Source organism: Pantherophis guttatus, chromosome 7, assembly GCF_059756535.1.
Source record: "Pantherophis guttatus breed Tessera chromosome 7, ASM5975653v1, whole genome shotgun sequence".
NCBI lineage: Eukaryota > Metazoa > Chordata > Lepidosauria > Squamata > Colubridae > Pantherophis > Pantherophis guttatus.
Genome location: NC_142069.1, coordinates 14958844 through 14969452, shown reverse-complemented (window position 1 = coordinate 14969452; position 10609 = coordinate 14958844). Strand labels below are relative to the sequence as shown.

Genomic DNA, 10609 nt, shown 5'->3' with positions numbered 1-10609 from the left:
TCTATCCTATCTATCTCTGTCCTGTCTATCTATCTATCTATCTATCTATCTATCTATCTATCTATCTATCTATCTATCCTATCTCTCTCTCTCTCTCTCTCTCTCTCTCTCTCTCTCTCTCTATCTATCTATCTATCTCTATCCTATCTCTCTATCTCTCTCTCTCTCTCTCTATCCTATCCATCCATCCATCTCTCTCTCTCTCTCTCTCTCTCTCTCTCTCTCTCTCTCTCTCTATCCTATCTCTATCCTATCCATCCATCCATCCATCCATCCATCCATCCATCCATCCATCCATCCATCCATCTATCTATCTATCTATCTATCTATCTATCTATCTATCTCTCCCTTCTCCACGTCCCAAACGCTGCGCGACCACGTCAAACGCAGCGGAAAAACCATCCGGAGAAAACCACTTGCCGCTTCTAGCGCTAGGGTGGCAAGCGGAATCGGCGCTTTTCCTGGCCGCGTAAAAACCATAGTAGGAGGCGAGGAGGCGGCGGCGCTTCCCGAGCGCAGTTAAGTTTCGCTTTCGAGTTTGGCTCCTTCGGCCGCAGGAAAGCAAAACTCAGCGGAGGGGCGGGGACAGCGGCTGGTTGAAAAGGACGCGCGGGGAAGGCGCCCGGCGGCTGATCGCGAAGGAGAGAGCCGAGACGATCCACAGACCCGATGCCTGCGGTAAGGCTCACCCCAATCTCTCCTTTCTAACCCCCCCCTCCCCACGTTGCTTTTCCACGCTTAGCATCCCAGCCGTATGCGCGTCATCCTGATCTATGGCATTAAATCCCCCCCACACACACACTCCGCTTGTTGGGTTTCCTCAAGGTTTTTTTGCAAGCCTTTTCCCAAAGATTTTGCAAGTCGAGGGATGCGCGACGGTTGGCTGAACCCCGATGTGTGGCTTACTCGTGGGTTAAGCCGCCGAAAGAACTTAAGCGGACCCAGTCTGCCACTGCATTATGATGGGTCCCGATTTGGTTTTATTGCGATGGAAGGAAGGAAGGAAAACGAGGAAAATTGTTGTTAAACCACAAGTTGCACAACTTAAAATTCAGTACAGTAAATAGTGGAACAGTAAGAGGAAGTAACGAATATAGGATAATCGTAAAATGAGGCTATAAAAAGGAATAAAGTGAAAAGAAGATAATGCCGGAGCGAAGACGTGAGAATTTAAGATTTTTTTTCCCCTTAAAGCTACGATTAAAAATGTAATATTTTTTTTTAAAAGTTTTAAGTGACAGCAGAAGGAAAGTAGCCGCATAACTGCTAACAGCTGGAGACACCTCTGCAAGAAGGACATTCAATTATTTAGTATTATTTAATTATTAGTTCTTGGATTCACCTCCCGGGAATAATTTGGATTTAATATCTCATAAACAGGATGGTGGAGAAGATAATGAATAAATGTCCTCTGCTTGGCGGGAGCAGAACAAGGACCTTGTTGGGCAGGGAGCTTACGATGGAGATGTGTCCGTGAGGGCATGATCTGTAAGCAAAAGATATAAAAGTCCTTTTCGGTAACTGACTGGTAATATTAACCAGGTCCTGGGAGAGCGGCTCCAGTGTTTTTGTAGTGATGGTACCAAGATGACCATCTGGATGATTGCAACATCTTTATTGGCATCCCTTTTAGTTTAGCTACCCTGCTTCCCCAAAAATAAGACATCCCCTGATAATAAGCCCAATCGGGCTTTTGAGCGCATGCACTAAAATAAGCCTCCCCCTGAAAATAAGCTCACCCCAAAAATATTTAAACACAGAGCTGGAAATCAGGTAAGGCGGCAAGAGAAGCCCCATCTTGCTCCACGCGCCCCAAAATAATAAGACCTCCCCAAAAATAAGGCCAAGCGTTTATTTCAGGGTTCAAAAAAAATAAGACAGGGTCTTAATTTCGGGGAAACACGGTAATATTGTGATGTCCAAACCTGGTTGGAGTAGCTCTTGAAACTTTATGCTGGAGGCTAAGGAGAGAAAGGGTATATAAGCAGTGCTCGATTTACAGAATAACAGTGTCGGAAGGAACCCTGGAGGTCTTCTAGTCCCAACTCCCTGCTCAAGCAGGAAACCCTATACCAGGGGTGGGCAAATGTGGCCCTTTTACAACCTGTGGACTTCCAACACCCAGAATTCCTGAAACAGCCAAGCTGGCTCAGGAATTCTGGGAGTTGAAGTCCACAGGTCATAAAGGGGCCATATTTGCCCACCCCTGCCCTATACCATTTTAGTTGTCCAATTTCTTATAAATCTCCAGTGTTGGAGCACCCAGAAGATTGTAAAATTGGCACTGTTCACTTAACAATTCCCTTGCGTAGCAAACTCTAGTCCCAATTGTGTCCATAAGTTGAGGACTACCTATATATAATTTGCGGACAGTTTGAATCACCCCAATGCACCCAGACTGGTGAAGGTTTTAATAAATATTGATTGCAAAGCAAGTTAGATCTCCTTCCCTGTTTTATTCAGAACTATCAGCCTTCATGTTTATTCTCAAATTAAATTGGAAAAAAGTTAGTAAAAGGGATTTTTTCCCCCTCTTGCCCTTTATCTTGGAAGCAAGACCTTCAGTTCTTTGCAAGAACTGCAAAGAAAGCAGATTGCTTAGGTGACGTAATCCAATTTTTGTGAGGTTACATGCATGAACTAGTTAGGCAGGCTCTAATCACCAGAACTGGTGGGTTAAAATGTGTTGGACCAGTTATGGCTTTAAATATATTCAAAAGCTCACAAAATACGTATGAATTTTATCTGAATTTTTAAATGTATGGTTCATATTTATTGTTTTAATGTTTTATGTGGTGTTTTTAATTGCACGACTGTAAGCCGGCAGCCTAGAATTCTAAAAATAAATAAAACATTCTAACTATAAACTTTATTTAGTCCTATGATTCTAAAGTTAGCTAGGAAATTTAAGACATTTCCCCGTTAGATACAAACCTGTTTTAGGAACAAAACCATACATAAAATGCTATCTTCCTTGATAACACCTAGCTGTTTTTTTGATACCTGCTCTGTTCCAAGTCACAGTAAATGCTATTGTTGTTGTGGTGTGTGACTGCTGTTGTCCAGGCAAAGTGGTTTCTCCTCTACTTTTACTGCCTGTCAATTTTCAGCACACGCCCAGCCAGAGAGGAAAACATCCACCATTTTGGGGGGTGCGGGAGGTGGAGTTTGCATCAGCAATCGGCAACATCTTATTTTAGGATTCTGCTTACTTTGTTTGTTTTTCCCACCTCTTTCCCCTCACCAGTTTAGTCATTTCTCATGGTAAGGTAAAGGTTCCCCTTGCACATATGTGCTAGTCGTTCCCGACTCTAGAGGGCGGTGCTCATCTCCATCTCAAAGCCGAAGAGCCAGCGCTGTCCAAAGACATCTCTGCTCACATGGCCAGCATGACTCAATGCCAAAGGCGCGCGGAACGCTGTTATCTTCCCACCAAAGGTGGTCCCTATTTTTCTATTTGCATTTTTACGTGCTTTTGAACTGCTAGGTTGGCAGAAGCTGGGACAAGTAACAGGAGCTCACCCCATTACGCGGCGCTAGGGATTCGAACCGCTGAACCGCTGAACTTTCGATCGGCAAGCTCAGTGTCTTAGCTACTGAGACAACACGTTCCTTATTATACATTCTCATTATTATTCATTCTCATAGTAATGTATAATAAAGAAACTTGGAGGAAGGCACTGGGACAGAATGAGCAACTAGATCCTTTAAAGAAGGAGAAATGAGACTGTTTAGCTGTTAAACGTCTATTGTGAACTAAATTGGAGCAATACTCCAATCCACTCCCCCGCCCTCCTATTTTCTGGATGTTGTTATGAGGAGAAGCATAGCTAAGACATCTAAAGGTGAAGATAGATTGCTGAAAGCTATTGAATTGGAATAGTGTATGAACAAGTTTCCAGTTCTTCAAATAGTGATGTGCAGGGTGGATTTGATTTAAATCGAGTTGATTTAAATCACAATTTAAATCACGATTTAAATCACTAGTAAAAAGGCTTGATTTAAATCAACTCGATTTAAATCATAATTTTTAAAGAGCAACTGTCATCTCTGCTATTCCTTTGACCCACTGTTGACTCACCGATAGTCCCAGTGTTGCAGAATATACAGCCTCATGCTACATAACTAAGCTCCATTTCATGCTGAATAAACTAAATTATTTATGTATCTTAAATAGAAAACTATCTTACGATAGATTTTTACCCCAAAAGTTTTTTATTAAAATAAATTCAATAAAAATTAAAAAAAATCCGATTTAAATCAAAAAAATCCAATTTAAATTTAAAAATCTGATTTTTTTTTATTTATTTTTTTAAAAATAATTAATTTTTATCCACCCTGGTGATGTGGCGATTTCAGAACATTGAGAGAATATGCCCCAAAGAACCTCTTCTCTTTCCCCAAATAAACTGGAGGATCTCTGCTGCCTTCTAGTGCTGGTTACAATTCAAGATCAAAGTTGGGAAGCCAGAAAAATAACTGGTACAGAAAGAACTTGGAGCAGAGTGTAATCAGATAAGACCACTGAACCAGATCTCCTCTGCATGATAATGAGTCACCATCACTACAGATTTTACACGCTCTGGAGTGAAAGAAGGTCAGTTTAAAAGGGAAAAAAGATGGCTTTAAAATTAATAACCGATTGTTTCACTCATAGACTGAGATAGAAAAGAAGATTGGCATTTGCAGAGCATGATGGCATTATGATGACATATGAGTCAAGATGGGGCCTTAATATAGTTGCATATTATGATCTTCAGAAAATCAAGTCAAGGTGAAGTATAAATAGAAAAATACAATAAACAAGCCAGTTTGGTCTAGTGATTAAGGCAACCGAGCTAGAAACTAGGAGACTATGAGTTGTAGCTCCTCCTTAGGCATGAAAGCTGGGTGAGTAACTTTGGGCAAGTCATTCTGTCTCATCCCAACCTACCTCACAAGGTGGTGGTTGTGAGGAAAATAGGAAGGAGGAATATTAGGTATGTTTGCCATCTTTTGTTCTTAAAAAATAATATAGGTGGGATATAAATAAATAAAAATAAAATAAATAGGCATTTTAAAAAGCAATATTACAGTGGTAGCAGATCTTGAAGGATTCCCCCTAACTGAGCAATTGGACCTGGTTAGAATTTGAATGGGGGGCTACTAGAAAATACCAGGTGTGTTAGCTGGACTGGGCAATCAAGAAAGTTACTGGGGAAAAAGCTGTGGTGAATAGATTGGCTTTTGCTGCAAAGGAAATGACATAAATACAGGTAGTTCTTGATAAAGTACGGTAATTGGCTTGGGTTTTGTTGTTGTTGTTGCCAAGGGATGTGATTGGAAAATGTGATGTTGCAATCCTGGTTGCCCCCATTGCTGTCATTAACCAACATGCCTGCCAGCTTTCAAAAAGCAAAGTCAGTGTGGCAGTTGGAAAGGATTTGCAAGTTCCTGGTGATTCTGCATTTAGGACCAACCACGAGGCTTGTTTGATTCTGTTATCACTGCTATGGGGTGGAGTGAGGTTAAAGTGCGAATTTTTAACTGTATTTTTAATGTATGCTGCCTGGAATCACTTGTGAGTGGCGCGGCTATGTAAATTTGATTAATGAATACATACCACCTATTCAGTGCTGTGATAACTTTGAACAGTCTCCAACAAAGGCTCCAAGAGCCTTGGTAGTACAGTGTTCTAAGGCACCCTGTTATTAAGCTGGTTATTAAGACCAGCTGCCTGCAATTACTGCAGGTTCGAATCTCGCCAAGGCTCAAGGTTGACTCAGCCTTCCATCCTTTCTAAGGTAGGTAAATTGAGGATCCAGTTGTGGGGGCAATAAGCTGACTTTGTATAAATATACAAAAGTATGAAGGCTATTGCTTAACGCATTGTAAGCCGCCTGAGTCTCTGGAGAAGGGCGGCATATAAATCAAATTAAAAAAAAACAACAAAAAAACCAAAAACAAATGGTCATTAACCAAGGACTACTTGTATATCCTCAAGTTCAATTCAAAGGAGATTTTCTTTTTAAAGTCATTTTAAGGGGGGGAAAAAGTCCCGTTGATCTTTGGATCATGCTAACCAAGTGGCATTTTAAAGAGCATTCTCAAGCAGCTCAGATACAAATGTTAATAGTTTGTTCTTTTTCTATTTACTGTATTTTTTGGAATATAAGACGTACCTTTTTCTCCAAAAAAAGAGGGTGAAAATCTGTGTGCGTCTTATACTCCAAATGTAGTCCCACCCAGTTTCTCAAACGAAGATTTCAGAGGCTGAAAAAAGCATCAGAAAAGAAGCCCCCAAACAGAGCTTCAGAGGCTTTTTTTCTGAAGCTCTATTTCGGAGGCTTTCAGAGGCAGGAAAAAAAGTTTTGTCTGAAACAGAGTTTCAGATGTTTCAGAGGCAGAAAAAAAAAGCAAGGCACAGAGCTCATAACCAAGGAATCTGTTGCTAAAATTCACTTCTGGGAACAGCCTCCCGGGGATATTCCGGGAGGCCGATCCACCTGCCAATCAGCTTTTTTCTTATTTTCCTCACCAAAAACTAAGGTGCGTCTTATACTCGAAAAATACGGGATTTACAAATCTTCTGATTTCACTGGGATTTATATGTAGGATGAAACTCTCCTTCTGTATGGTAACTCTGTCTAGATTCTGGCTTTAAAGCAACATATTTGGGTGCATTTGGAAAGGAAGCAAGTAGACAAAACCGTCTCTATCCAACTGGTACAAAACTAGCCTGGTTAGGAAAGATGTTTACGGATATGTCCACAAAATGTTGGAAATGTCATCAGACACCTTGTTCATACTATCATACCTGGTGGACATGCCCAAAAGCAAAAAACAATTCTGGACAAAAATACATATACTATTGGAAAAAAGGGCAAAACAACATATTGAGTTGAAACCAGAAATATTCTTGTTGGGCATTTTACCGAACAAGTACAATAAAGGGAATGTATATCTGATTTTATGTCTACTGACTGTAGCTAGAATTGTATTTGCCCAAATAATGGAAAAGTGAAGAGATCCCAACAGATGAAAACGTGATTAAAAAAATATTAGAATGTGCAGAAATGGATAGACTAACACTTACAATTAAGGGAAAAAAAGAAACTGAATACTTTTTGACCTGGGACTTATTTTATCAATGGTTAGCTGACAAAAACAGGAGTTAGAAACAGGGAAATATAAGGAAAGGATCAATGATAGAATAGAATTCTTTATTAGCCAAGTATGATTGGACACACAAGGAATTTGTCATGGTGCATACACTCTCAGTGTACATAAAACAAAAGATACATTTGTCAAGAATCATAAGGTACAACACTTAATGATAGTCATAGGGAACAAATAAGTTATCAAATCATATTAGGAAACACTCAATATAAACCGTAAGGATACCAGCAATATAAGGGAGGTATGTTAAAATGGTTAAGTTGTTGTTATTATCTTTATTCATTAAATATGAAACTCAGTCAACTGAACATTCAAAAATACATCACAAATACCATTGACTGGTGCTAATGGTCCCACAAGATCTTCACGATCTCATTTTCTATAACTTTTTCTGCTTTATATTCCCATGACTAATTATTATTATTATTATTATTATTATTATTATTATTATTATTATTACTACTACTACTACTACTACTACTAATGTAATGAACACTGTTGTAAATATTTTGATTACTATTTCCTAAAACTATTTGTACCCAGACAACACACTGTTTAATTGAAAATGGAATTTTTATATGTTATCAAATAAAAAACTTGAGAGAGAAAAAAAGGAAAAGGAGATGCTAAAAATGTTTTATGAGACATGTACCACAGTGGTGAAATGTAAAATTTGTTACTATCGGTTCTGTGGGCGTGGCTTGGTAATGTGATTGGGTAGGCGTGGCCAACTTTTTTTTTTTAACTTTTAAAAGCATTTTTTCTACAACCTTAAGAGGTTGCAGAAAAAAATGATTTTAGAAGCCTCTGACGATCTCAGCTGAGCTTTTAAAAGCATTTTTTTGGCCGAAGAGGTTGTAGAAAAAATGCTTTTAAAAGAGAAAAAAAAAAGCCTCTGATGATCGCGCGGCTCAGCTGGGCATGGGGGGGCAGGGATTTTTGCTACCGGTTCTCCGAACCACCCGCCGTCATCACTACTGGATCGGACGATCCGGTCCGAACCTGGAGCATTTCACCCCTGATGTATCATGTGTGGATGCTGGTTAATGCAGTTGAGAATCATTTTTCCATTAGCAATACCATGTCATGTATGCCTTCACAACAAGGATGTTTTTTGTCCCTTTGATTTATTTCTCTCTGCATGATAAGGAGCGACAAACCACTTTTATCCAGGAAGGAATGGGCGTTTGACTTAACAATGGCTGCCTCTCCCTCTCCATTTTACAGCATTGGTGAGGCCACAGATGTTCCACGATCCGAGAGGAAAACATGATGCAGAAAATGGCTGCCCCCCATGTTTCTTTCGGTATCTAGAGGCCGAGGGTTGTGTGGTTGTTCCAGCTACACTTGAGATATGAATATTCTTCCAGCTGCCTCGATTATAAAAATCAATGATATTTTAGCAAGGCTAATGAGTGAAAAGCAGGATAGGGTGTGTTGGTCAGAAAAGTCAAGATGGCAGTCACAGTGCTATGACTGAATCTCTTGACCATATTGACGTGCATCAGGTTTGACAGGAGGAGCTTTGTACCAATAGGCACTACCTTGACTGTTCTTACTCTACTTTGCAGACGCAAAGAATGAAAGCTCCTGTCTCCTCCTTTTGTTAACCCTTTCCATATCTGTATTTTCTATAGATAGTAAAGTGACATTCTGGCTGTGCTATTTCCAAAAAAGGGAACTACAGGTAGTTCCTCACTTATGATTGTAACTGAGCCTGGAATTATAGTGATAAGTCATTGTGATTGCTAAGTGGGTCACCATCCGATTTTATGACATTTTTTGCAATGGTTGTTAAGTGAATGTAGCAGTTGTTAAGTGAATCCATTATACCCCATGGGTGCTTTCTGGCAAAAACTGGAAGTAAATGGATAAAAAAAATCGATAAAAGTCAAACATAGAAATCATGTCACTTGGATGCTGCAAAAGGCCATAAAAGTGAGTAGTTGCCAAGTGCCCAAAATATGAATATGCGATTGCAGGTGTGTGTGTGCGCACGCATACACGTGCACAGCCATCATAACTTTGGAATCGGATCCTTTTAGGGGTCTGTCATAAATCGAGGACTACCTGTATGTGACTGCTCTTCTTTCCTATCATGTCTGCTTTGTCTTTAGATTCCTTTTGAGGATTAGAATATTGTTGTGTCCTCTTCTTTTCGTGCTGGAGGAGCTCTTTCCTGGCTCTTTGCACTTTTATTTAAACCATTTATTTTTGTTCTCGAATATCTTTCCTTGACAGAATTGGGATTGGGTCTGATGAAGTTCACTTCCTTCCCATGTCTTCTTTCCTAGACTGTTACCTTGCCTTTCTTTAAGGAGAATATATACATCACGCTCTTCCTGTTATCCCCCAAACAATAACCCTGTGAGGTAGGCTGGTCTGAGAAAATCTGTCCCCAAATAATTTCAGTGGGTGAGAGTAGACTAGGACCTGTGTGTCCTGAGGCCCAGTCTGATATCTCTTTAACAACCACACTACACAACTCTGGCAATTTCCCCATAATTGAACATTAATGAATTGATTTACATTGATTTATTACATTTAATTTTAATCAATTAATTTGTTTTGTAAATTTGACAAGGGTGCTACCTGTGAATTTTGAATCGGACTGTTGGAATCTCTTCTTTTCAGAAAAAAAAAGCATTCAGTCATCTGAGGAAAGTTGTAGAACACAGGTGGAGAACGATTCATGATTTGTGGACTTCAGTTGCAGAATTCCTGAGCCAGTCATTGTTCCCCATCCCTATCGTAGAAGATTGCAGGGTAGGGAAGACCTTTACAGGTTTTATTGTTTTATTTTATATTATTTCTATCCTACCTTTGTTATTTTTCATAAAGGCATGGCAACAAACATACAATATTCTTTCCTCCTCCTCCTTTCCCCCACAAAAACAACCGTGTGAGGTGAGTTGGGCTGAGAAAGAGAGAGATTGCCCAAGGTCACCCAGCTGCTTTCATTGCCTAAAGTGGGATTAAGAACTCACAATCTCCCAGTTTCTAGCCTGCTGCCTTAACTACTAGACCAGTGATGGCGAACCTTTTCGGCTCCGTGTGCCAAAAAGGTCACGTAGAAATATTGCGCGCACCTGTGTGCGCTCGTTGGGGCCACGCTCCAGAAAAGCCAAACTTCTGCGTTCTAGCGTACATGCGCGCCCAACAATCAGCTGGCCGGTGCACATGCGCAGGCTGGTTTTTGGCACTGCCGTACGCGTGAAGGGATTGTGTTCCGGAAAAGCCGAACTTCAGAGTTTTGGCACTCATGCGCACCCGACAATCAGCTGGCCAGCGCTCATGCACACACCGGTTTTCAGCACTGCCGCGCATGCAAAGGACAGACGATAGTCATGCGCATGCACCCCAGAAACCCAGAAGACAAATAGGCAAGGCCACGTGTGCCGGGCGACATGGCTTCGCGTGCCACTTTGGGCACACATGTCATAGGTTTACC

General features: G+C 40.5%; 1 protein-coding gene across 4 annotated transcripts in view; it reads left to right on the top strand.

Moving 5' to 3' along the window:
• Window positions 1–431: 431 nt before the first annotated feature.
• Window positions 432–10609, top strand: part of USP18 (ubiquitin specific peptidase 18) — a 28490-nt gene continuing 18312 nt past the window's right edge. Inside the window, exons 1-3 of one of the 4 annotated variants that reach the window (XM_034402829.3) lie at window positions 629–678; window positions 4435–4597; window positions 9793–9924. Coding sequence is in view for 2 of the 4 variants with exons in the window: in XM_034402827.3 (XP_034258718.2) it covers window positions 670–678; window positions 9793–9924 (141 nt within the window). In the remaining 2 variants the exon portion in view is untranslated. Of the gene's footprint in view, window positions 679–4434; window positions 4598–9792; window positions 9925–10609 lie in introns of all 4 variants that reach the window. The other 3 variants (XM_034402827.3, XM_034402830.3, XM_034402828.3) reach the window with 3 other exon arrangements.